Source organism: Zalophus californianus, chromosome 11 (genome assembly GCF_009762305.2).
Source record: "Zalophus californianus isolate mZalCal1 chromosome 11, mZalCal1.pri.v2, whole genome shotgun sequence".
Taxonomy (NCBI): Eukaryota; Metazoa; Chordata; class Mammalia; order Carnivora; family Otariidae; genus Zalophus; species Zalophus californianus.
In genome coordinates, this window is record NC_045605.1 from 5330215 (window position 1) to 5356396 (window position 26182).

At 39.5% G+C, this 26182-nt stretch overlaps 1 protein-coding gene across 3 annotated transcripts in view; it reads left to right on the forward strand.

The window, feature by feature from the left end:
* The window catches only part of ELMOD1 (ELMO domain containing 1), a 66659-nt gene that overhangs the window by 14486 nt on the left and 25991 nt on the right, over positions 1 to 26182 (forward strand). The window contains exons 2-6 of one of the 3 annotated variants that reach the window (XM_027581399.2): positions 8388 to 8489; positions 21037 to 21182; positions 21322 to 21350; positions 22182 to 22279; positions 26034 to 26163. In XM_027581399.2, the coding sequence (XP_027437200.1) occupies positions 8473 to 8489; positions 21037 to 21182; positions 21322 to 21350; positions 22182 to 22279; positions 26034 to 26163 (420 nt within the window). In that variant the 5' untranslated portion in view covers positions 8388 to 8472. Of the gene's footprint in view, positions 1 to 8387; positions 8490 to 20998; positions 21183 to 21321; positions 21351 to 22181; positions 22280 to 26033; positions 26164 to 26182 lie in introns of those variants that run through there. The other 2 variants (XM_027581400.2, XM_027581397.2) reach the window with 2 other exon arrangements.

Genomic DNA, 26182 nt, shown 5'->3' on the forward strand with positions numbered 1-26182 from the left:
GACTTTATCACCTGCAGAGTTAAGCTGTAGGTGTGCCCCCAACCCAACTGCTAAGTGGACGTTTTTTTCACAACTGCTAAAAACTGTTGCCCAAACTTTTGTCTTTTGAATCCAGATTCAGGGGAGGGGGAGTGCAATGTGTTTTCATCTCCAGATTATAATCACACATTTTGAGATTGACCCGTTTGATTTTTTTCTCCTTAGTTGTGCTGTAGCGTGAAAAGAAAACAACAGAAGCAGTTAGGGAAATCTAAAGAATGGAACTTATTTTGCTTTTCAATGACTTCAAGAAAACTCATTCAAGTTAATATATTTCCTAGGTAGATGTGGAATATTTTACCAGCCATTATATACAGTTTATGTACAGTAAAAAAAAAAAAGGTAAATATTTTCATTTGCAAAGGGAAAGGTGTAGTGTATTATGAAAACAAAAACACACAGAGGTGGACTGAAACCAAACCCAGAGAAAATGCTGATTTGAAGACCCTGTCACACTGATCAATGACTCAAAGAATAATTTGGGAAGAATGCAATCACCACACAAACAGCACTATGAACCTAGAGCTTGGATTTCACTGGATTTCCCCCAAGGGAGCACTAGATTTACATTGAGGGGAAGGGAACTTTTACTAGTAGTTACTTCAGAATTATACTACCGAGGATTCATATGTCCTTGGAAATGTGGCCTCAAGAGAGGATATAAAACCCACCCGTTGGGGCTCTGTTGTGTAAGTCCCCATAAAATGTTCTTGTTTGGAAACTTTCAGATCTGCAGTGCATTTGCTTCAGGAAAGGAAAGAGGTTAATTTTTAGTGGAAGAGTAACCCTTATTATGCAAGAGTCCCCTAGCTAGCTCCCAGAGGAACACGAAGTTTTCAAGTGCAGATGTACATCCAGGCCTTGATTATCCCCAGCTCTGCAGTTTAGTTTGAATTGAATACACTATTCATTTCTTTCACTCTTTTGTCAGTCCAGAATTTTACTTCAGCGGTTTCCAAAGGCAGCACAGGAGAGTGATTAATAGCAATGCCTCAGGAGCCAGGCTGCAAGGCTCTGAATCCCAGCTCTGCTCTGCCAGCAGTAGCTGTGTAACCATGGGAAGGTTGCTTTACCTCTCTGTGCCTCAATTTTCCCAGCTGTAAAATGGAGATAATAATAATTATTCACTTCATAGGATGACTGTTAAGTAAGTTACTATAAACAAAGCTCATAGAATATGGCATATGGTAAGCGCTTTGTAAATATCAGCTATTATTCACAAACCTTTAGGCTGAGACTAAATATGTAAATTAAATTTTATTTTTTAAATGTGTTCCATATAACTTTTTTTTATTTTTATTTTTTTTTTCTTAAAGATTTTATTTATTTAATTGACAGAGAGAGAGACAGAGAGAGAGGGAACACAAGCAGGGGGAGTGGGAGAAGGAGAAGCAGGCTTCCCGCTGAGCAGGGAGCCCGATGTGGGGCTCGATCGCAGGACCCTGGGATCATGACCCGAGCCGAAGGCAGTCGCTTAACCAACTGAGCCACCCAGGCGCCCCTAACTTTTTTTTTAAACTAGGATAATCCCAAATTAGGCAAGTTGTGAGAGTAGAACACTGTTCACTTTGTAGACTGTCTTTTATTTACATATAAACATTATGAGTCCACAAGCATTTTGGTTGTTATAGGGGACTTAGCCAGAATTTGAAGGGCTACATACAACATCGATTTTTTAGTCTCACATAGGGGTTATGATTTTATTGAAAGGATTTCTCTTTCCTCTAGTTGAGTGTCTAATTCATTCCCTGGGATGCTCAATAGATAGATTGGTTTCTAAGAGGCAGGGTCACCCCGAGGGACTCTACAAAGAGCCTTAGGGGGTTCTCACTCAAAGGAGGCAGGGCAGGTTCCCTGATACCAGGTGAGAGGATGAGTTCTCAGAGGCGCAGACCACACCTGCTGCCCCTCTCTTCCCAGCTGGAAAAAAAAAAAAGTACAAAGGGGACATAACCCCACACACAGCACTGAAGTGTCAACTGATCTCGGAGGTGTTTGATGCATCAAACACAGTCATTTGATCCTTCCCTTTGGAACAGGTCCGGGTAGTGGACTCATACATGTGAAGAGGAATCACTGCAGATAAACTGGAAGGATCAGGAAACCCATGATTATGATCATATTCTTTATTTTGGTTTAAAAAAATCTACAGGGTTTTCTTTTTCTTCCAGCGGGGAGATTTTTCATTTGTTTTATTGGTGCTGTTACAGAATAGCGCTATTAAAGAAGTGCATTGCTGTAGAAGGGTGCTGAGTTCACTCCAACAAATCCATTCTGAGCCCCCAATGTGCCTGGCATCGTATCAGGCCCTGGGGCTTCCCTGGTGCTCTAAAAGAGCATGTAGTCCAGAGGGGAAAGAAACAGGAAGCACATCACTTCAGGACAACAGGAGAGATTTAAAACAACAGGGAATTCTGATGTCTGCCTGGTTAAAAACCCCTTCAGCAAGGAAGTTACAGGGAAGAGATGGCACAAGAGTGGTTCCCACATTGTCCTTGCATGCTGCAAAGCAGGGGGGCATTAGAGTTCGTGTCTGACCAAAAGAGGGTGAACTTTATATAAATAATACCTGAATAAATCTGAATTAAACAAGAAGTTCATATCAGTGTTTTTCATGTAGTGAGACAGATACAAACAAGGCCAAGTGACTTAACTGAGTTAAGGTCAACAGGCTGCTGTGTAAAATACTTGAGAATCTACCCAGCCTACCCTTTTGTTAAAATGCTGTGCAGACCAGAAGCAGCTGCAAATTCTCCCTAAACCCTGGCCCTGCCCAGCACTTGAAAAATGCTGCTTTGGCCACAAAGGCATAGATTAACTCAGCACCACTCAGGGGAAAAGCAACTCAAAAGACATTTTTTTTAAATCATAGTGGCTTGGAGTATCATACTTTCACACTATTTGTTGCATGTTCCTACCTTTACACAGATTGTCTAGTTAATAGCAACTAGGACGTTGACAAATGTGCCTCCTTTAAAACAAAGCCAGATTTAAAAAACTTTAAATTTTAAAAAATCAGTAATTTTTTTCTTATAGAAAACATTTAAAGAAGCTATTTTTTAAAATATTTTATTTATTTATTTGAGAGAGAGAATGAGATAGAGCATGAGAGGGGGGAGGGTCAGAGGGAGAAGCAGACTCCCTTCCCAGCAGGGAACCCGATGCGAGACTCGATCCCGGGACTCCAGGATCATGACCTGAGCCAAAGGCAGTCGCTTAACCAACTGAGCCACCCAGGCGCCCTTAAAGAAGCTATTGAATGAATACCCAGTGAGCACTGAGTTAAACAGCATTTACATAGGCTTTCCACCCAAAGCCATTTTTGGTGTCTCCTCTTTGGGGGACAGATAATTAGAACTAATTGCTGTCTTTGTTTCCTGTTTGGGGGACAGATAATTGGAACTAATTATTATTTTCCATCCCTTCACTTTTCCCATCCAACCAGTAAGTCCAGTTGATGCTACCTTCTCAGTATTTTCCATGTCTGTTCACTTCTCTCCACCACCACTGTCAGTGTCCCAGTTCAGGTCACAACTTTCCAGGATTTATCTAAACTATCTCCTCAGTGATTCTTCACTTGACAAAATGACCTTTCATTTTAGAAGAGTCTTTAATGGGGCGCCTGGGTGGCTCAGTTGGTTGAGCGACTGCCTTCGGCTCAGGTCATGATCCTGGAGTCCCTGGATCGAGTCCCGCATCGGGCCCCCTGCTCGGCAGGGAGTCTGCTTCTCCCTCTGACCCTCCCCCTTCTCATGTGTTCTCTCTCTCATTCTCTCTCTCTCAAATAAATAAATAAAATCTTTAAAAAAAAAAAAAAAAAGAAGAGTCTTTAATAAGAATGATAAAATACTGATAATAACGAGTACCAACTCATTTAGTGCATATTGTACACCTACCACTATGCTAAGCACCTTACATGCTTTAGTTCATTCAATCCTTAGTACAATCCTACAAGGCAGTTTTAATTTCTTTCCCCATCTACCAGGGAGAAAACTAAACCCTAGAGAAGTTAAACACCTTGTCTAAAGCCACTTGGCAAGTGGTAGATCCCAGATATGAACTCTGTCTCTAAAACTTATGCTCTTAACCACCATGCACACGCTGCCATGTTTGCTGAATTTTCCTTTAAATAGTAAAGCTCCCTTGCAGTATTAAACTATGTTATATTACCCAGCATGATGCTAGCATATAAGAATTCAAAAAGTTTTTTTTTTAATGGATAGATTCAGGAATACTTATGTAGATGACAAGAAGCTGAAGTATTATAATATTTCACTTATCCCACATCATTATGAAAATTTTTTAGATAAACCAGTTTTCTAGATAACAAATTAAACCATTTAAGGATATAATTATGTTTATTTTGATAAAATCTCTCTGAAATTTATTTTTCTTTATTGCCTTAGTAGTACAATTCTAATTTATTACCCTAATAACAGAAAAACTATTGTTATGAGCAACAAATGTTGTATACACTATTTAGTATTTCCTTCACCCACTGAGCCCCCAAGTGCCCCCAAGAATTTTTTTAAGACTTTATTTATTTATTTGACAGAGAGAGACAGCGAGAGAGGGAACACAAGCAGGGGGAGTGGGAGAGGGAGAAGCAGACTTCCCGCCGAGCAGGGAGCCCGATGCGGGGCTCCACCCCAGGACCCTGGGATCTTGACCTGAGCCGAAGGCAGACACTTAATGACTGAGCCACCCAGGCACCCCTGGATTGTGATTTTAATTACCATCAATATGCTGAGGAAGCCCAGATCTTTGTCTCCAACTGGATTTCTCTCCTGACTTTCAGATCCATGTATATCCACACTACCACTTGACCTTGCAAGTTCAGAATGCCCCAAAGACCTCCAAATACACCTAGACCCTTAGATCTGCATCTCCAGAATTCCATTTCTTAGTGGAAGATTCTACTGTCTAGCCCTAGGGATAGGCATAATGTTTGACGACTCCTTTTCCTCCACTAATGTTCCCTAATCAGTAAATTAACAAAAGTCCACTTGATTTTACCTTCTAAGTATCTCTCAAATCCATCACACTTCTTTCTCTGTCCATCGCCCTCTCCAGCCACTAGTATCTCTGCCTGGATTGTTGTAACAATCTAAATGGTGCCCCTACGTACAATTCTAACACAATCTAACTTACTCTTCATACCACAATCAGAGTATATTTTAAAACTAGAAGTCTGGTCATGTCACATCTCAGTTTGAAAACTTTCAGTAGTTCCCCATTGCTCAGGGTATGAGGTTCAAATGTCTTCAATATTGCTTACAAAGCCTTCTGAGACTTCTTGCCTTTCCATACTTTGCCATCCCTTTTTACCTGTCCCTCTCACCGAACACAACTAGGTCATAGAGAACATTTCCCCTCTACACGCTGTGTATTCTCTTCCTTCTAGGATTTTGCATGTGCTGTCTGGGGAGCCCCTGACCCCTACATCTAAAGTATGCATCTCTCATGCTCACAATCACAGCGGCTGTTTCCACTTGTAATATTGTGGTTAAGTACCCATTTGTTTCTATCATCTTCTCTTCTCTCTCTCCCTCAAGGGGACGGACGGAACCCATGCCCACTTGTTCAACCTGTACCCCTAGCACCTAACTCTGTGTCTAGAGCAGAGTAGGCCCTAACATTTCTTTTAAATTTTAGTATAGTTTTAGATTTAGAGAAAAGTTACAAAGACAACACAAAGAGTTACCTTACACTGGCACCCAGTTTTCCCTATTGTTAACATCTTACATTAATGTGATACATTTGTCACAACTAATGGACCAATGTGAATACCTAATTATTAACTAAAGCCATGCTATTCAGATTTCCTTAGTTTTTTTCCTTAAGTTTACTTATTTTTTAGTAATCTCTACACCCAGTGTGGGGCTTGAACTCATAATCTCCAAGATCAAGCGTCACATGCTCCTCCAACTTAGCCAGCCAGGTGCCCCCAGATTTCCTTAGTTTTTAACCTAATGTCCTTTTTCTGTTTCAAGATCCCATCCAGGATACCACATTCTATTTAGTATCCATGTCTCCTTAGGTACCTCTTGGCCTTGACAGTTTCTCAGACTTCCCTTCTTTTTGATGATCTTGAGAGTTATAAGGAGTACTGATTGGGTATTTTGTGGAGTATCCATCAATAAGAATTTATGTGATGTTTTTCTCATGATTAGACCAGGTTATGAGCTTGGAGGAGGAAGACTGCAGAGGTTAAGTACCATTTAGATCACCTCATATCAAGGGTACAGAGTGTCAACATGACTTACCACTGTGATGTTAACTTGATCACCTAGCTGAGGTAGTATTTGCCAGGTTTCTGTAGTGCAGGGTTACTAATTTCCCCCCTTTCCATTTTGCACTCAGGAGGTCACTACACTATGTCCAGTCTACATTCAAGGGGTTAGGAGTTAGGCTCCACCTCCTTGAGGGCAGAGTATCCACATAAATTATTTGGAATTCATTTGTACTAGACACTTATATATTCTTTCTTTATTTATTTGTATCAGTATGCAATCATGGATATTTATTTTCTACTTTGGGCAATAATCCAATACTACTTTATTTATTTTGTTACTTAAATAGTTCCAGTTTTGTCCATTGGGAACTTTTTCTGTTGGCTCCTGTGTTTATTTGACATATCCTTGATTGTCTCTCTTTTAAGCACTCCCTTACTTTCTGGCACAAGACACTTCAGGTTCATCTTGTGTACTCCCTGCCCCTGCCCTAGAATCAGCTATTTTTCCAAGGAGTCCTGGTTCCCTTAATTGTAAAACCACGATCTGGGCTCTGGGTAGGTATAACACTTTTTAATACAAAACCGGATTCATTTTTAAAAGCCACAAAAGCACAAATACTAATGTATCTTCCTACCACCCAAAATAAGCAGGTGTTTTTTCCCTTTGTTTTGCTTCAGATATATGTTAAGAAATAAAACAAGAAATCAAAGGCCAGTTTTCCCCAGTCCTAACCCCTTCCCTCGCCTCCCAGAAGCAACCACAATCTTTTTTTTTTTTAAAGATTTTATTTTATTTGTTTGACAGAGAGATAGAGAGAGAGCACAAGTAAGCAGAGAGGCAGGCAGAGAGAGAAAAGCAGGCTCTCTGCTGAGCAGGGAGCCCGATGCGGGGCTCCATCCCAGGACCCCAGGATCATGACCTGAGCCGAAGGCAGCCGCTTAACCGACTGAGCCACCCAGGTGCCCCAGCAACCACAATCTTAAGTTGAGGTGTAGATCTCTTTTTCAAGCATTCATGGAACAGTTACAGAAGCATATGTATTAAAGGAAAAACCTGGCTTTTATTTGGGCTGAGCTGCCCACCTTCCTGGGCTGTTCTGGTTGGTAGTGGTGTCTGTGCCCCGAGCCACGTGTCTGCACCCTCAGCTGTGGCCTTGCTCTTACATGCTGGGGCTCCGTTCGTCTCTTCTCTCAGCACCTCCAGCCACTCTCTCTTCTCTGGTCTGTACCTTTCTATCTTGCCCCAACTTGCTGCTTTGTAGGCAGCTTCTGGCAACCTCCCTGTCAGGAGGAAGAAGACCGGGCGCCTGGGTGGCTCAGTTGGTTAAGCAACTGCCTTCGGCTCAGGTCATGATCCCGGAGTCCCGGGATCGAGTCCCGCATCGGGCTCCCGGCTCAGCGGGGAGCCTGCTTCTCCCTCTGACCTTCTCCCCTCTCATGCTGTCTCTCTCTCTCTCTCTCTCTCAAATAAATAAATAAAATCTTAAAAAAAAAAAAAAAGGAGGAAGAAGACCAATAGCCCGTAGACTTTGCGGAAGCCAACTATAAACCGGAAAGTGCTAGGCAAATGGAAAATTTTCCTGTTTTGTTCAAAGTGCCAAAAGGGGAGGGGGTGAGGGCATAACATTCATTTGTTTGAAGTACTTGGCTCTTTAACATCTAATTTTTAGCCTAAAGACATTACTAGTTGCTTCTAGTTACTTTTGAGTTGTACTTCTGGAAAGTTGAGGCTACCACATTTAAGGCCACCAGATATCTAGAAATTAGGATAGTTAATTTCATGATTCTTCATTTCTATTTTTCTTACAAATACTGTTCTTCAAAATATAGGAATAATACCCAAAACAGAGAAAACCCTTACTATTGAAGAGGTTGCTTATGAAACGAATTCCTTCTCCAGCAAGGGACTTACAATGAAAGACTAATTATGTAATTATAAAGTGAAAGCCTTTGGCTATAATCTCCATCCACCGAATTGCAATGCTATGTGAGCAGTTTAGTTGATCACGTTCTGGGTGCATAGCACATTATCTGCTTATTAAGGTAAGCAGTAATCTTGGGTTTGGGATTTCTAGCCCCATTAATAGTAAATATATTAAATTTCTTCCCACAGCTTACACTTACTCTGACAAAGGCAAGTTTGGAAGCAATTACTTGGAGACAGTTTGGATAACACCTAGATAATCAAAACGGGCACAATGAAGCACTTCCTGAGGTAAGTATTTTTGGCCTGCTTGAGCCCTCTAAAATGGAGAGACTTCCTTCCGAATTAGGAAAATAGTTCTCTGTTCACCATTTGTAATCCTATAACCAGATGTCTTAGGATTGCATAAAATAGCATTGTATTTTAGCTAAGAATAATTTGGTCACAAGTTTCCTCTGCTGCCCTATCTGAATACTGATGCTAAGAGAGCACTTACCAGTAGGAGATTACAAGAGATCATAAGAGAGCACAAGCACAAAAGCACAGGGCAGGTGTACTTTGGACAACCTGGATGCCATGTGTCTCTAAAGCCTTAAGGTCGAGGTTTGAGGAATCAGTAAGTAGTTAAGGAATCAGTATAATTTGTGTGGAATTATTTTCCTGAAAAAAGTAATTTTAAATATTCCTTAATTTACATTTTAGTTAGCTGGCCATTCATACAGGCATTTTCAAATATTCCTTTTTGGTAAAAAAATATATATATGCATATAAAACATATATATGTGCATATATATATATATATATATATATATAATATATGCATTCTAAGCTTTTGCTCTTCCTGCCTCCTTGATGCCTCTGAACCCTGCATTGTTGGTTCCCTCAAGATTGTGCTATATAGAGTAACATATATGCTGGTGTGTTCTGTAGTGATATTGTATTGTTCTGAAAGCCATTTGGCTGGACCTATAATTATAATTATTTTTAAGAGTATTTAACAGCCATTCACAATCCATTAATGAAATTCCCAGAGAAATTTTACATCATATTAAAGTACGACAAATAGAGTTATTCTGGTCCCGAAAGTTAGAAAATAATACATACTTTCCAGAATATTAAGTTTCTTTTCCTCAAGATAGCCTACCTCTATTACACATTCCTGCGCCTTGCTCTGGCTGTTTTCTCTAAGCAAGTAATTAGTGGGCTCACTTCTTTGAGGAAATGATTTCATTCTTTTAGTGGCTTCCATTTAAGATTTTCTTTCCCTCACTGATTTTGATTGCGTCACTGTGTCCGGAACACCTAGATCAGTTTGTGTGGGATTCACTGTGTTTTGGTGGGGCTACTGGTCTTAGAATTACGGAAACCTCTCAGGAGGTCACTGTTAAACAGCTTATAGGCATTAGCTTTGGTGTTATTGTACAGAATACTCCTCAGCCTGTTTATCTTAGCTGTGTAAAAGGGTAGTATTTGAAAAATCACTAGGACATATGCCAGCAAAGTACTGACCTGACATGATTGTGGCTGCCATGGTACTTAACCCATCTACTTACACATTCATGAAAAATTGGTATTTATGAATCCCTCCTGAATGTAAACATGGCGTCTCTTAGTTGCAGAAGGTTTTAGTGTTAGATGAAGCTTAGGGGTCAGGAACTCCTTTTGAAAAGGGGGAGATGATAGTGGTGAAGTCTGGGGCAAGATTCGTCTACTGGATTTCTTCTTCAGAGTCTTCATTTAGAAAAACTTGAGCAGCCTTACAACCAGCCATTTTAGGAGAAATAGTAGCATTTGTTTCTGCTAGTCTTCTGTTAAGCTGAATAGCTACAACACTGTGTCTAGTAGAGACGAGAACATTTTTGTAATTAATTTGTATTTGGAACTGAGAACTAGTCTGGTAAAACCCTGCTGTGACTTCACAGCAGGCCAGCACCAAGAAGAACAGAACCAGCACACCCCAGTCAGTTCCATGTTCTGATACAAATCCTTCTCTTTCAACTCGAGACACGTTTTATAAATATTACTTGACACTGATCATTTATATGAAACGGAAGCCAGGGTAACAGATTACATATCAAGAAAGAAACTTGAGGATTTTCAGTGACCATTGGTTTTGAAATAATAAAAGGAAATTCAATCACTGCCCCAAGCTGACTATTGCTTTGGCCTTAGTTTGTGTTTTTAATGCTTTTTATTAAGTAATAACGTACATATTCACTATATGTTGGTGTTTATGGAATCGGAAGGGTAAGAGGGCAAGGAGAATTGCCCTGAATTACAAGCTCTATCAGGTCATTTAAGATTGCCTTTTTGGGTGCCTGGGTGGCTCAGTTGATTGGGCGACTGCCTTCGGCTCAGGTCATGATCCTGGAGTCCCGGGATCGAGTCCCACATCGGGCTTCCTGCTCGGCGGGGAGTCTGCTTCTCCCTCTGACCCTCTTCCCTCTCGTGCTTTCTATCTCTCTCGTTCTCTCTGTCTCTCAAATAAATAAATAAAATCTTTAAAAAAAAAAAAAAGATTGCCTTTTTCCCCCTGTAGTCCCTTTGCACAGATGTGGGACAATTTCGGCAATCTTTTCATTTGAACCAAAGAGGAGGCTATGTAAACACAGCCTGAACAAATTAGGTGTTTATTCCTGAGCTCAGCAAATACATTATGCAGAATAAGGAGTTGATTCTGAGAAGAATTCAGTATTATTTAAAAGCCCACAGAGTGGTTAAAATCTGTCAGCCTCTGAGTTGCTCTAGAATGAAATGCTTCATGTATAGCTCCAGAAGAAATGAGGTTAATCTTAAACCAAGTTGGGGTAAAGAATGGATTTTAATCCACAGTTAAGTGACATGATACCCACACTCCGCTCTTTCTAGCTCACTGCTGCCATCAGTGTAACTGTCACCAAATGTATCGATGGTGTGACTGTTCAGAGCATAGCAGAGTGCAGAAAGTATTTGATTAAAAAAACATTACATGAAATATTAGAAGTCATTGCCACAGGATTAGTACACCCAGCTGATGGGTATATTTGAAATTGAGAGCAGATATAGGAGACTGGATAAGTAACCTGTAGTCATTCAGTGACTTTAGCCATGGTCTGCATTAAGGGAATACAAAGATAAAATGCAGAAGAAGTGAATTTATGTAGATGATCAGAAGAAGAGGGGGCACTTTTTGAGCCCCAAATAGAACTGAGGCTTAGGGTTTAGTTTATATATTTTATTAATTTTAATTAAGTTGATGTATATAATAGGGATGGCTTAAAACTTGCACTAAGATCTTTTCCCATGCTAGGATTTTTTATTGAAATTGTATTGAACTGTAAAAAGTTATCAGAACATTATGAAATTTTCTAATAAAGGGAATCTTTTAAGTCACTCCATGTAAATAATTGCTTCCAACTGTGCTAGCCTCGGGATCTCACTTTCTTGGCTGTGGACTCCACTGCATACCTGTTTCCCTTAGGCAGAAGAGCGGGAAGGAAAGCATCTGTCACACTCACACCTCCTTGGGAGAAATTTTGAGAAATAGAACAAACTTATACCCAAGTGCTGGCTATAAAGCAGTGAAGGGGGGGGAAGTATTTTACTGCTATCATTAGGTAAATAAAGGCTTCCAACTAACAAAAAGATCTGTAAATTGGTTTTTTAAATCCTTCACACTTGATTAATATCTCGGTCCACTGATTCATTTAGTAGGCACTTACTGCTAATAATTCTAGTAGAATCCCACATTTTTAATTTTTATTTTCTCTTTATAACAATTGTAACAAAGTGGGGATTACTATCCCTTTATACAGAGCAAGGCAAGAAGGCTCAGCAAAGTTAAATAACTCATCCAGGGGCACACAGATATTTGAAGGCAGGCCCGTCTGCCTTCAGAGATGTTTCTCATCATTTTTGCAGCATGTTACCTCCTCACTCTGGGCCTGTTGTGAGGTGTTGTAGGTGACACAAAAGCGAATATGTGGGGACCTCTGCTCCAAACCTACCACTTGCTACAGAGATGAGGCACACACATACAAAGCTCTGATAGAAGTAGCAATGTGCTCTCCGATGTGCCACAGGCATTTTGTGGCAGGAATGTTCAGGGAAGGCTTCACTGAGGGGAGGCTGAGGGAAAGGAAGGACTGGAAGTCAGTATTTTTAATTAAGGACAGAGAGTGTGGGAGGTGGAGAAGATGCTGGGAAGGAAAAGGGCTGAGAAAGTGTGACCAGCTGCCACAAGCAGCAAGTGGTCCAGGTTTATTGGCTGTAGACCCTTTTTAGGGTGAGTAGAAGAGAAGTGGCAAAGATAAACTTGGGGCAGTTCTCGGAGACCTTTGCAGGCCGGGCATGACACAGCCCAGGAGCATGGGAACCTTTTCAGCCAGATCTACAGTGGGACTTGAAGAGAAGGGAGAGTCTGATGAAAACTCTTTTTGCCTTGCGACACACGTCTAGCCTTCTCTCAGAGCCAGAAAGCTAGTCCATTCCCTTCACCTGAAGAATGAGAGGGCAGAGACCCAGAGAAGCAAAGTGTCTTGTCCGAAGTCATAGTTCATAGCGGCAAATCGAGGCTAGAACGGAAGTCAGGCTTCCAGACACTTCCCTACTTAATCAAGCGGTGTTTCCACTCAGCACCAACCCATTTCCACTACTTTTAAAGGGTAGAAGGTGCGTAGAGTCATGCATGTAGTTGTTCCAGAATTTGGTTAACATTGCTTGAAACGATGACTGAGCTTAGGAAATACAGAGGCGGAGTCCTGAAAAGGGGAAGGTTTATGGCCTGAGCATCCAAATACCTCTCTCACTGGAGACCGGTACTTTTAGCCATAGTTTTCTCTTTCTTAGGACACAAACACGCACACATGCACGTCGATCATATATGTATATACATATGTGTGCGCACACACACATGAACACATGTATGTATATCTACACATACATATATTTTAAATTATTTTGTTCCCTGCGTTCAAATAAAACAACAAAAAACTGTTTCCGTATCCTTGTTGAAATATGTTAACCTGAAAAGTTTTCTAGGCAGTTTCCTGTGGGTGACCTCACCATCTAGCTGTGTTAGAGCTCCTCTGTTGGCAGCCCTCTCTCCTGCCCCTTTGCTTTCCCTCAGCTTTTCAAGACTGACTCTTGGCCACTTCACTGTTGGGGAAGCTCTTCCTCCAGAGCATGAGCAAGATAAATGAAAGCCAGGGACACTCAATAAGTGTTGGTTTGCATTTCATTCATTGAACTATTGAATGTTTCACTTTTGTTCTGAAGGGAGGAAGGCATGCTGATTTTCCATGTTGTTTCTGCCTCCTTGTCAGGAGAATCAGGTCGCCAAGAGCTGGCTTTCCTGTCCAATCTCGGAGGAAGGTGCTTTCTCTCCTCTGCCTCTCTCACACTCTGGGCCATTTCTTTTATAGAATTATCACACTGTTTCTGTTTTTACTGTCATTTTCTTTACTAGACTAGAAGTTCTTTGTGGATAAGGGATGGGCATGGGATTTGCAGTGACATTAAGTTCTTCACTCCTATTCACCTCTTCCCTCTGCCATATCCTCACCCCCATGTTCTGTACTACACAGTTTCTCATTTTGTATTTGTTCAGTTCCGTGAAGGAACTTTCAATGATCATTTTTCATTTTTCTCCCCAAGTCATCTCAAATCTCTTTCCTTCAGCTACTCCAGGTCTTTAACTCAACAGAAATTAATGTATTCATAATACTGAGAACATCCTCTACGTAGTGAATCTCTAAGAGTAACAGGCCAACTCCTTATCCCTCTAGAAGATTCTGAGGCCTATTAAGGATGATGACTTTTTTAATTTTTATTTTATATTATTTTATTTCATATTTATTTATTTATATTATATTTCCAAAAATATTTTTATTTATAATAAGACTTTATATTTGAGATTATGTTTAAATACTTTTTTAGTTATTTTTTTATTTTTTATTTTTATTTTTCACTTTTATTTTATTATGTTATGTTAGTCACCATACATCACCAGTTTTTGATGCAGTAATCCACGATTCATTGTTTTTGTACAACACCCAGTGTTCCATGCAGTACACGCCCTCCTTAGTACCCATCACCGGGCTAACCCATCCCCCCAGCCACCCCAAAACCCTCAGTTTGTTTCTCAGAGTCCATCGTCTCTCATGGTTCATCTCTCCCTCCGATTCCCCCCCCATTTTTCCCTTCCTTCTCCTAATGTCCTCCACGCTGTTCCTTATGTTCCACAAATAAGTGAAACCATATGATAATTGACTTTCTCTGCTTGACTTATTCCACTTAGCATCATCTCCTCCAGTCCCATCCATGTTGATGTAAAAGTTGGGTATTCATCCTTTCTGATGGCTGAGGAATATTCCATTGTGTATATGGACCACGTCTTCTTTATCCATTCATCTGTTGAAGGGCATCTCGGCTCTCTCCACAGTTTGGCTATTGTGGACATTGCTGCTATGAACATTGGGGTGCATATGGCCCTTCTTTTCACTACATCTGTGTCTTTGGGGTAAATACCCAGTAGTGCAATTGCTGAGTCATAGGGTAGCTCTATTTTTAATTTTTTGAGGCACCTCCACACCGTTTTCCAAAGTGGCTGTACCAACTTGCATTCCCACCAACAGTGTAGGAGGGTTCCCCTTTCTCCACAACCTTTCCAACATTTGTTGTTTCTTGCCTTGTCAATTTTTGCCATTCTAACTGGTGTAAGGTGGTATCTCAGTGTGGTTTTGATTTGAATTTTCCTGATGGCTAATGATGTTGAACATTTGTCTGTTAGCCACTTGTATGTCTTCTTTGGAGAAGTGTCTGTTCATGTCTTCTGCCCATTTTTTGACTGGATTATTTGTTTTTTGGGTGTTGAGTTTGAGAAGTTCTTTATAGATCTTGGATACCAGCCCTTTATCTGCAGTGTCATTTGCAAATATCTTCTCCCATTCTGTGGGTTGCCTCCTTGTTTTGTTGACTGTTTCCTTTACTGTGCAGAAGCTTTTTATCTTGATGAAGTCCCAAAAGTTCATTTTTGCTTTTGTTTCACTAGCCTTTGGAGATGTGTCTTGAAAGAAGTTGCTGTGGCCGATGTCGAAGAGGTTACTGCCTATGTTCTCCTCTAGGATTTTGATGGATTCCTGTCTCACATTGAGGTCTTTCATCCATTTTGAGTTTATCTTTGTGTATGGTGTTAGAGAATGGTCAAGTTTCATTCTTCTGTATATAGCTGTCCAATTTTCCCAGCACCATTTATTGAGGAGACTGTTTTCCATTGCATATTTTTTCCTGCTTTGTCAAAGATTATTTGACCATAGAGTTGAGGGTCCATATCTAGACCATAGATACGACCACAGAGTTCTAGATCCATATGCTCTAGACTGTAGAGTTGAGGGTCCATATCTAGTCTAGTCTATACTAGATAAACCATGAATTTATTTATTGTTTTAGTTATCCCTCTGTCAGCTATTGCTCTCTAAGCCCTCAGATAAAATTTCCCTGGAGTGTAAAAACAGTGCCCTTTGCTCTAGCAATAGAATTTGGAATGGTGTCAATCCAGGATAAATTTATATCACTACTTTTCAAAGGCAGTGTGATCTTCATGCCCAGGGCACTGGGCTCGATGGGGGGAAACATTCTTGTTCTTCTAGAGGCCCACAAATGGTTCTTTGTGATTTCATAATATCAGTTCATGCATCAGGTCCTGTCCAGCCTCTCTTAGTAGTAATAAGCTCATTATAGAGAGGGGCCCATTGACTAGGCCAAACCCCTACTGACAAGTTAATTTTTATTGATTGCCAGTGCCCCTAATTAGGAACTCCAGTAGAACAACTAAAGTTTTTTAAATATCATTTGAGAAAATGCATGAAATGCTGGAAACATTGAGCAGTTTGTTGTTCTTTGTGGACACTTAGATGGAAAGTGTTTCATGTAGGAAACTGTGGTTTGACCAAGAAATGTGATTATTTTGTATGTATCCTTCCTCACCAGTAGTGTACTTCTTATTTATTACAGGATTTCTTCAAGCAAGAATTAACTTTCATTAGCAAACTCATTGAAACTGTTCAAAATAAGCCACTTTTCTCTTATTATTCCAAACGAAGACATAAGTCACAAATTTAAGATGCTGGAGTAGTGTTGCACTACAGGTGCCCACACCTCCCACGCTGCAGGCAGGGGGCTGCATGGTTCCGGGTGATTCTCCCATTTCAGAGGCCTCATCCCTGCTGTGTGGGTTCCTCTAACAAAGCACAACAAGACAGGTGTTAGAGATATAATCCATTTTGAATAATTTACATTGGATGGCTATTCTGGTTCAAGCCAGAGAATGGATGTTAAATAATAGAAGTGTTCATAACTGCCTTATGGAAAAACACTGCTGTGAACTCCACCATAAACCTTACTCAGCAGCGTATTAATAAACAGTTGTAATAGAAAATGTTGGAAATAAAACATGCATAAGTAGTTCTTATTATTAAATCAGTTTCTCCCAATGCTTGTGCAAGGCATTCGTTGTTAGGAAGCCCCAATAAGTCCTTCTGGAACACCATCCCCAAATGCTGTGATTAAAAAAAGAAACAGAAACGAACACAAAAATTGCTGTCTATGCATACAATTATTAAAAACGGGATAGTGATCAGTATTTTCTCCTAGTACTCTTGAGAATGTTATTGTTGTTCCTACCAAATGTAGATCTTTTCAGTACTGAGTTGAGAATCTTCCATCAGAACTAAGAAAATGAGTCTAGTGTTATAAAGAAAAAAAGCAAAAGATTCCCCTAATTAAAAGTAAGCCTCTTGTTTTGGTGAGTTAGGCCAGGAGGAAAGACCAAGCAGAATTATAAAACCTCTGAATAGTGTTCAAATAGTGGAGAGGGTGTGGCTGTAATTCTTATTCTCAGAGTAGGAACTTCCTTCCTTCCTTCCTTCCTTCCTTCCTTCCTTCCTTCCTTCCTTCCTTCCTTCCTTCCTTCCTTCTTTCCTTCCTTCCTTCCTTCCTTCCTTCCTTCCTTCCTTCCTTACTTCCTTACTTCATCCCTCCCTCCCTCCCTCCCTCCCTCCCTCCCTCCCTTCCTTCCTTCCTTCCTTCCCTTTTCTCCTAAACCAACCACTGATCAACTTGAGAGCATTTGAAGATCCATTTCTTAAGTTCTTCCTTTTCAGGGTAAGCATGCCAAAATATTCTCTCAAATTTCTCCCAAAATATTTAATCATGTTTATTCTCCTCTGGACCTTCAACAGTTTTTTCTTAAACTTTACAATTTGGGGACTTAAATAGGTCCAAAAATTTAAAAAGTAAGCCCCTGGCAACACCCAATGGTGAAGAACAGCCATCCTGAGATGCTCATAGGGAGGCTTTGCTGATCTGGTCCTATCCAAGCAAGTTGGATATTGTTTTTGTCATCAAAGTAAGGCTTCCCAAGTAAAGGGCAGCACTGGTGTTTCCATCTCTGACCATGCCTTAGATTTATGATCTAAATGCAAAATAAATTATGTCTGTCAAAACACTGACCTGATGATCTGGCTTGAAAAAATACAAAGTACCTAGCAAAGCAAAAAACACAGTGCCTAGCACAGCGAGCTGGCATTTTAATGAAATATTTGTGGGTGTTTTGGCCCATTAGGAAAAAAATTAACATAATATCCTTCATAATTAATATTATCAGGACAACTGGCCCAGAAATTACAAAAGAGTAAAGAAGCAGTGTATAAATGTCACTTTGCAAGTGAATGGGCATTTTTTGTACACAGTTTGTGACTGTTTCTGTGACTTTTTTGAGAGGGATGCGGTACACCTCAGAGAGATGAGCCCAGAGGGATGATGCAGCATCTCGAACCCCTCACTGTACATTTCCACTGAGTTTTCCAGTCTTTGACAGTAGGAACCTCCTCAGGGGAGTTGAAAAAAAAGAAAAAAGAAAAGCAAACAGAACATGATGTCTTTTCTCTCCTTTTATGTAAGGCTGTCTTAACGCAACACAGCTCCCCAGGCATTTTCTTCTCACGTGCAAGGAGGCCAGTGGGAGAAATTACAGATGGTCTAGAAGCCACTGTACACCTGGACACTCCCTGGCCCTAGGAAGACACTTGTAGGCCTCAAGCCACATCTGTGTATGGATCTGATGGAGAAGTTGCATGGGGGAAACTTTCTAGTTTAATTTAAGCTATAAAATGGTCTGGTGGCTTGCACCCTAAGTAGAGTAAATACAAAGATACTCCTTGAACAATAATCAGAACCCTTTTGTCTAGGAAGATTTGGTACTACAAGAACCTGATTGTCCTAGGAGTCCTGACACATGAACTGAAGAGGCTTCGTTTGTGGAGTTGGCTCCTGTGCTAGGCAAATTACATGGGCACCATAAGAACAGATCATGTAAAGCTTTTATCCTCAACTTAGTAACAGGCAAAAAGCCAACCTGTAATATCATTACCACTTGGCTGGTGACCATTTAACAAAGATATTGCTCAGTCTTTTCTTCTGGCATGGCTATCTACTAGGTGGAAAAACAGAAAATTTTTTCCAAGAGAGAAAGTTGAAGTTTCATAACATTTCTCACTCATAGAATTAAAATGTTCCTCCAGCGGCCCCTGGGTGACTCAGCTGGTTAAGCATCTGCCATCAGCTCAGGTCATGATCCCAGGTCCTGGGATGGAGTCCTGCATTGGGCTCCTCGCTCAGCGGGGGAGCCTGCTTCTCCCTCTGCCCCATCCCCCACTTGTGCGTGCTCAGGCTCTCTCAAACAAATAAATAAAATTAAAAAAAAAAAAAAAAGGAGTTTCTCTAAATTTATTTTTAGGTTACCTTTTTGGGGGGGAGGGAAGCTGATAACCTCAATCCTAATACATTTTAGGATGTATTTGACTAAAATAGTTGAATTTCAGATTTTATGAGATAGTAAGTCCGTTTTTTATCTTGCAGCAGAATCTGACTTCACATAGATATTTTATATGCATTTTTTTAATGGCTTTTGGTGATCATTTTATACATTTTAACTGTTACAACCTTTTTTCTTAAATAAAATAAAATGTACAAAAGGAAAATATACTTAGCCAAAAATGAAAGTACTCATAATTCCTTTACCTAGAAATACCACTGTTAACATTTTTGTTGTATATCCTGCATCTTTTTCTTCTAGTTCATACATCACAATTTTTTTTTTTCCGAGAGAGAGGGATGGGGAGGGACGGAGAGAGAGGGAGAGAGAATCTTAAGCAGGCTCCACATGCAACGTGGAGCCTGGCACAGGGCTTGTTCTCAAGACCCTGAGATCGTGACCACAGCTGAAATCAAGAGTCAGATACTAAACCAACTGAACCACCCAGGCACCCAACCATTAAATTTTTTTTTAAAGAAAAAGTAGATCATTTCATATGTGTTTATTTCTAATTTTTTCTATTTGTTAAGCATATTATGACATTTTCTCATGTTACTAGATCTTCTAGAACATAATTTTGTTGCCTACAAAGGATTCCATTGTGTTATCTTAGCATAGCAGTTTCGTTACTTACTGTTTCCCTCGTTCCCTTTGCATTTACATGATATAGATCCCATGCCCTTGTACAAGTAAGCCTATTAGAATTTTTATTTTTAACACAGGCTGTCCAAGATATTAGAGCCAGAGCAATTAAGCAAAGGAACACAAAGTGTTGGTTCATATTCATAGATGGATCACATCACTAAGGCTGTTAGTTAACTATTATTAATCTGAGTGACCCTGGATCGCCTTATGTTAGAGTTGGAGGGAATTAGTGAACATTTGTGAAAAAGAAACATCTTTTAGAAATGACACCAATAGGAAGTTATATAAATAATTCTGCCTCCAAGGAATGCATGGTAGGAAGAGAAGATGGGTTGAATATAAGTTCCTGGATGAGAAGTCCTCTTTACTTGTGTAGCTTGAGTCATTTTGAGACTCTAAACAGTACCATGAAGTGGAAGAAACTCACATATTAAAAATAAAAGTCCGCATAAAACACAAATCCCCGTGTGCCAAAGACATAAGTACATGGTTGGCGACTATACACTTGATAGTTTGTTGAGGAATTATTGGAGTGAGCTAGAGGGTGCTGTAAAGAAAACTTTGTTAGCAAGAGCCAAGAACAAACTTGTCAAGAGGTAGAGTGTGGGGAAGGTTTAAATCAGAGAATGTTGGAGAACTAAAGGTCAACCCACTTGTTCAATGAACTGATGAGGAGCCTTCTGGCAAGTCCAAGAAGTAGTGGGACTGGGCAGCAGAGAAGACAGGTGCTACACAAGCAAGTCCAGTAGGGGGACAAGAGTGCCTAAAGGAGAGCAGACAGAGGGAGGAGAAGAATGAGAGCAAGAACCAAAGAGAGGAAGAATCAAAATAGTGGCCCCCTGGCCAAAAAAGGCACTAAGGAGGGGCTGGAAATTGACTGGGACGAGCTGAGAGGCTGTCTACAGAGGCAGAAGAAGAGAGCTGCCATAGCATGTTCTTCCCCAAGACTAAGGGAGAGCCAACTTCTCAAACACAAGGATACGTTTTCAAGGTACTTATGTACTGATTTATTTTCAAAATGTTTTTAGGCAAAGGTAGAGTAAGAAAGGATTCTTGGCTGAGCCTCACCCTCAGTTTTTGGAATATCAAATTTACTAGAATAGAGCGTTCTGGAGTTGCTTGCAGTGATAGTGCATCGTCACAGACCCTGGGCTTCCCTCCCAATAATGGGTTTTATAGATATGTCAAATAAAAATAACATGGGATTAGAAAAATAAAATATGCTTGTAAGCCCAGAAGTCTAATGTTTGATTTTCTTCTGGGCTTTTCCTGCTGGTGGTGGCTGCTTTCTGTTCTCTTCCAGAGTTCTAGTGGAAGGGTGCTGTCTTTTGTCTTTGACAGAATGTTGTTCCAGGTGTGCCTGTATTTTTACTGTAAATTTTTGTGGCGCTGCCTAAAATTTGTAATGAGGAAGCTGACTGGAAGATGTGAATTGCAACGGATCTGTTACAATACCAAGCCTGGGGCTTCTAGAACCATGAAAATCGGTAAGCATGAAACAAAGAAGTAAGCAAAATGTAAGCTTGGTCCGATTGTGGAATAGTGTGTTATATTTGTGTATAGTAATTTTAAACCACTTGTAAAGGAAAATTTTTGAATGGCTTTTTTTAATTGTCACTTTTACAGAAACATCACTGAGGGATTCAAAAAGCAAGGTAAGTAAAATTGTTTCTATATTTTCCAGCAACTTTTCACTCGGCAGCTTACCTCCATTATCAAAAACTAAACATTTTAAGAAACAAAAATATACCAATGGCTGTGCAAACTGAGAAGAAAGAGTTATTTGCCCATCACAAGCCACTCCACTTTTGACATGAGAGCAGCTACTATATGTGAATTTTTAGGCAGATTTATGATGCACTTATGACTTCATGGTTGAAGTTGATTTTTTATACCTTCCAAATTATAGAATAAATATTCCTTGAAAATAAGAGCAATGTTAACTCTCTGGCATTTCTTAAATATCCAAATCACTTAACTTTATACTCAAGATTTCCCAAGAAAATCAGAGAAGCCACTATGCGAGCTTGTATAGCAGTTAAGCATCCACATAAGAGAGAAAATCTGGGGTGTTTTTCTTCAAGATTCTTGAATATTATTACTTAACTTTGGCATCCCCAAGACTATATCCTCCATGTACTTCACTTAGTCATTGGCATAGTGCCCATTAACAATGGAAACCATGTATATTGGATAAGAAAAATAAAATAATATTTCAATATAAGTAGCTTGAAAAAGATGAAAATAGTAAAAAAAAATACTTATTTCTGTTTTATGTTAATTACCTTCATCAGGAAGACTGCACTACCCCCCTATTGTGAAAATGTCTAATTTACAAGAATTCAAATATGAAACCAATTTTTGCTTTTAGTTTAGTTTTAATTAAACTAAAAGCTCTAAGCAAATACTTGAAGTCCCATCTAAATAGATCCCACTCAAGCCGCTGATGCTCTTGACGAAGGAGTTGCCTGAACCATGTCTTCCAGCTGCTGCAGACCTCAGTGAGTGTTCACCCTGACGCCATTGAGAAAACTATAGAGGACATCATGGAACTGAAGAAAATTAACCCCGACATAAATCCACAGTAAGAACGCATTTATGCTGTTGTAAACACAGAACACGTGGCACGTTCTTAGTATTTCTGTAGCGCTGAGCTCGCTAGCATGCTCTCCCTCTCTCCCTGTCACAATCATCTTCAATATGTCTGGTTTTCAGATGAAGAATAAAGAAAAAAAGATGCCTTTTTCATATTTGTAAATAGCAGCAACTCTCTAGTTCTGTTATGATTTATGCTTATGCTTCTGAGCTGCAGTAAGAAATCTGATGGATGCCCTGATATCAGAAGATGAAATCAAAGGAGCCCATTTATCAACAGTGGCTCCGTGCGACACCTGTTTTAATTACACTAACAGTAAATGTTCACATTGTAAATGTGCCTAAGCTGATTCTGCTCCATCAAAAATATTCCTTCAGTTTATGACAGGCTGATAATCTTGGAGATGGTTCCTACTTGCTTGTCAAGAAGACTGGCATGTGTGGGAGGGAGAGATGGTTTTTATATGAAGACTTCAGAACTTTGTAATTTAGTCATCTCATATTGGAAATATTAAAATGCATTTGGCAATGTACATGACGTTTAAAATTAGCTTTATGTTTTCCCTTGGGTAGAAGAGTTTTTCAGTAAAATTTTGGGCTAAGGACATTGGGTAGAATAAATTCCGCAGGCAGATATATTTAGAGACAGTTTAGGTAGGTAACAAACTGTCTTTTAGATGTGCATAGGGGAGAACTTCGCATTATCGCTGAGAAAGGCTTTTAATTGCCAAAGACATGGAGCTGTAGTTGAAGAGACTTTCAGAGAGTGCTGCGTATAGGTCTGTCTCTTGGAGGGAGGGATTCTGGGCACTAGCAATTGGGGCTCATCACAAAACTCCATTTCCACATGGTCTCCACAGCATTCTTCTGCAGACACTTCAGCTAATTAGCTGTCTTTTCCTTATTCAGTCATTAAGGGTGATTTAATTATACAGCAAATGTCTTTTTGAAACCTCTGACATATATTTTATTTCTTTGGGAAGATGATAAGAAGGCAATTCATTTTAAATTAAGTTAAACCAAAAATTTAAGACTGCAGTTGGGCATGAAGGATATATTAGACCCACAATCATATTTGGAGATTGGATTCGATTTAACAGTAAATCTTTTTTGTCTCTTCTATGAAAGTTACGTGTTTCATTCAGAAGCATTTCCTTGTCATCTATTCTTTTGATTTCCTTTAGGGCAGAAAAACCCTTATAGGCAGTAGACTGTGTCTTTACATCTCAATGTGGATTTCAGTGCTTTTTTTCTAGACTGACATGACAAAATGTAATTTTTTAAAATGAAATAATTTTCTGGAAAAAAATCAGGAAACAGAGAAGGCTAGGTGAAATGTTTTATAATTTATCAAGCTATTACTACCATTAACCACACTGATTTTTTTTAAATTCCAGTGTAGTTAACATACAATGTTATATTAGTTTCAGATGCACAATATAGTGATGCAACACTTACACACATCACCTGGTGCTCATCATAACAAGTGCCCTCCTTCATACCCATCACCTGTTTCCCCCATTCCCCCAACGCACCTCCCCTCTGGTGACCATCAGTGTGTTCTCTATAGCTCAGAGTCTGTTTCTTGGTTTGCCTCTTTTTTTCCCCCTTTGTTTTTGTTTTGTTTCTTAGATTCCACATGAGTAAAATCATATGGTATCTGTCTTTCTCTGACTGACTTATTTCACTTAGCATAATACTCTCTGGATCCATCCATGTTGTTGCAAAAAACAAGATTTCATTCTTTTTTATGACTAATATTCCATTGTGTATATATACACACACACCACATCTTCTTTATCCATTCACCTATCGATGGACACTTGGGCTGCTTCCATAATTTTTAACAATTTGTTTTAATTACATTTTTTTCAAAGTGCTGTTTATGCACTTGAAAAATTACTACAGTAAAAATGGAAAAAAAAATGGAATTGGCTCCTCTTGTTCCCTCCTGTTTTATTTCTCTTGCTCTCTTCCTTAAAGTCAACTCTCTTCTCAGTCCAATATTGATTCCCTGGGTGACCAGTGCCACTCTGCCCTTTTCCTAAATTTAAATATCTCATTTGTTTTTTTTTAAGATTTTATTTATTTATTTGAGAGTGAGAATGAGAGATAGAGAGCATGAGAGGGAAGAGGGTCAGAGGGAGAAGCAGACTCCCTGCTGAGCAGGGAACCTGATGCGGGACTCAATCCCGGGACTCCAGGATCATGACCTGAGCCGAAGGCAGTCGCCCAACCAACTGAGCCACCCAGGCGCCCTCTCATTTTGTTTTTTGGTAACAGTTAACTATAAGGACCATTTAACTGAACATTCAAGTTTTATTTAAGTTTAGTATTTGGGCTATCTGACCCTGTGTTCAATGTGTGGAATAGGTATACAATCCTAAAATGTATAATTCTCTATTACTCCCAGCGTTAGACTTAACCTCTAAATATCTCATTTTCTCCTTCAAAAAAAAAAAAGATAGTCATGATTATAATAACCACCACAACAAAAATCCTCAAATGTAGTGTGAATTGGGAGTAGGAGCATATTGGACAGTACCTCTGAATGGAATCATATGAAATTGCCAATGTTCAACTATCTTGGAGAGCTACAAAAGTGAATGGCTATAAAGAAAGAACCGGAATACATAAATGTGAAATACTACCTTTATATTTAAAAATGCCATCAAACAAGTCCAGGAAAATAATTTACATGACAGTAGCTTGATAAAGTTGTTATGTGACTACTCGAAAAGACCCTATTTTATCTGCTATGTTGTAGGAGAGAAAAACAACACTGAAGTCACGGGAAGTAGTGATCCTCTGTATATCATGCTTGCTAAACTGTTTTCTGTTCTGGTGATCTGTTTTAAGGGGGCTGTTATTCAAACAGAATACATTCAGAGAAGACTGAGCGAGAGAGTAAAACATGTGAAACCCATGTCCCATGAAAGGGAACTGAAGAAATCCAGGATTTTTTTTTTTTTTTTTTAACCCTGGAGATCAGACTAGAAGAAAGAATCACTATCTTAAAATAAGTAGTCATGACAGGGGAAAGTTGGAAATAAATTTGCTCAGAGAACAAAATTTGAACCACTTGGTAATAAGGAAAGCAAATTTTGTTTCAACACAAGAAAAAGCATTCAGACAAATAGAGCAGTCAGAATGGAATGAGAAACTTTATAAAGTGGTGAGTTCTTTCTCTTGGCTTTGCCTCATCTGTCAGGGATGCTCCCGAGCACAGATGTTTTTGTATTTGTTTTGTTATTGTTGTTTTGAAATTTTCCTTCCACTGTGCCCCTGAGAGCTAGCTGTCTCTCTCACACACATTATCACCTATATTTTCTACATCTTACTTAAGTCACCGGCAAAAAGAGCTTCCTTATTTTTTAAGCCGTATTGTTGCAACTTGGTTTAAGAAAAGGCCAGAACAAAAGGTAAATTTTAGCCAAGTTCTACAACTGTCCATATGGAGCTTCAGTAAAGAAACTGTACTTCCTCCACTCAAGTCAGAAGAGATTGTGAAACCAATGCAGGAAATGTTACATTCCTTTATTTTTCTCAGTAAACTAAATATGGTTCTTTGTCCACAAAAAGAAAAGAAAAACTGGGCTTCGATCAAATACATCCCGTACGAGCAATTTCCTCAATATTAAATAGATATGGAAATCCTATTGTGCACACATCAAGTGAACAAATGCCAAAATATATGCTCTGTTTTTCCTCATGTGTGTTTCTTCTGTTTTTGAACACCTTAGGTTGGGAATCTCTCTTCAGGCTTGCCTTCTGCAAATTGTTGGCTACAGAAACCTTATCGCAGATGTGGAAAAACTGCGCAGAGAACCCTATGATTCTGATAACCCCCAACATGAAGAAATGCTTTTGAAGGTTAGACCTCGAACACATT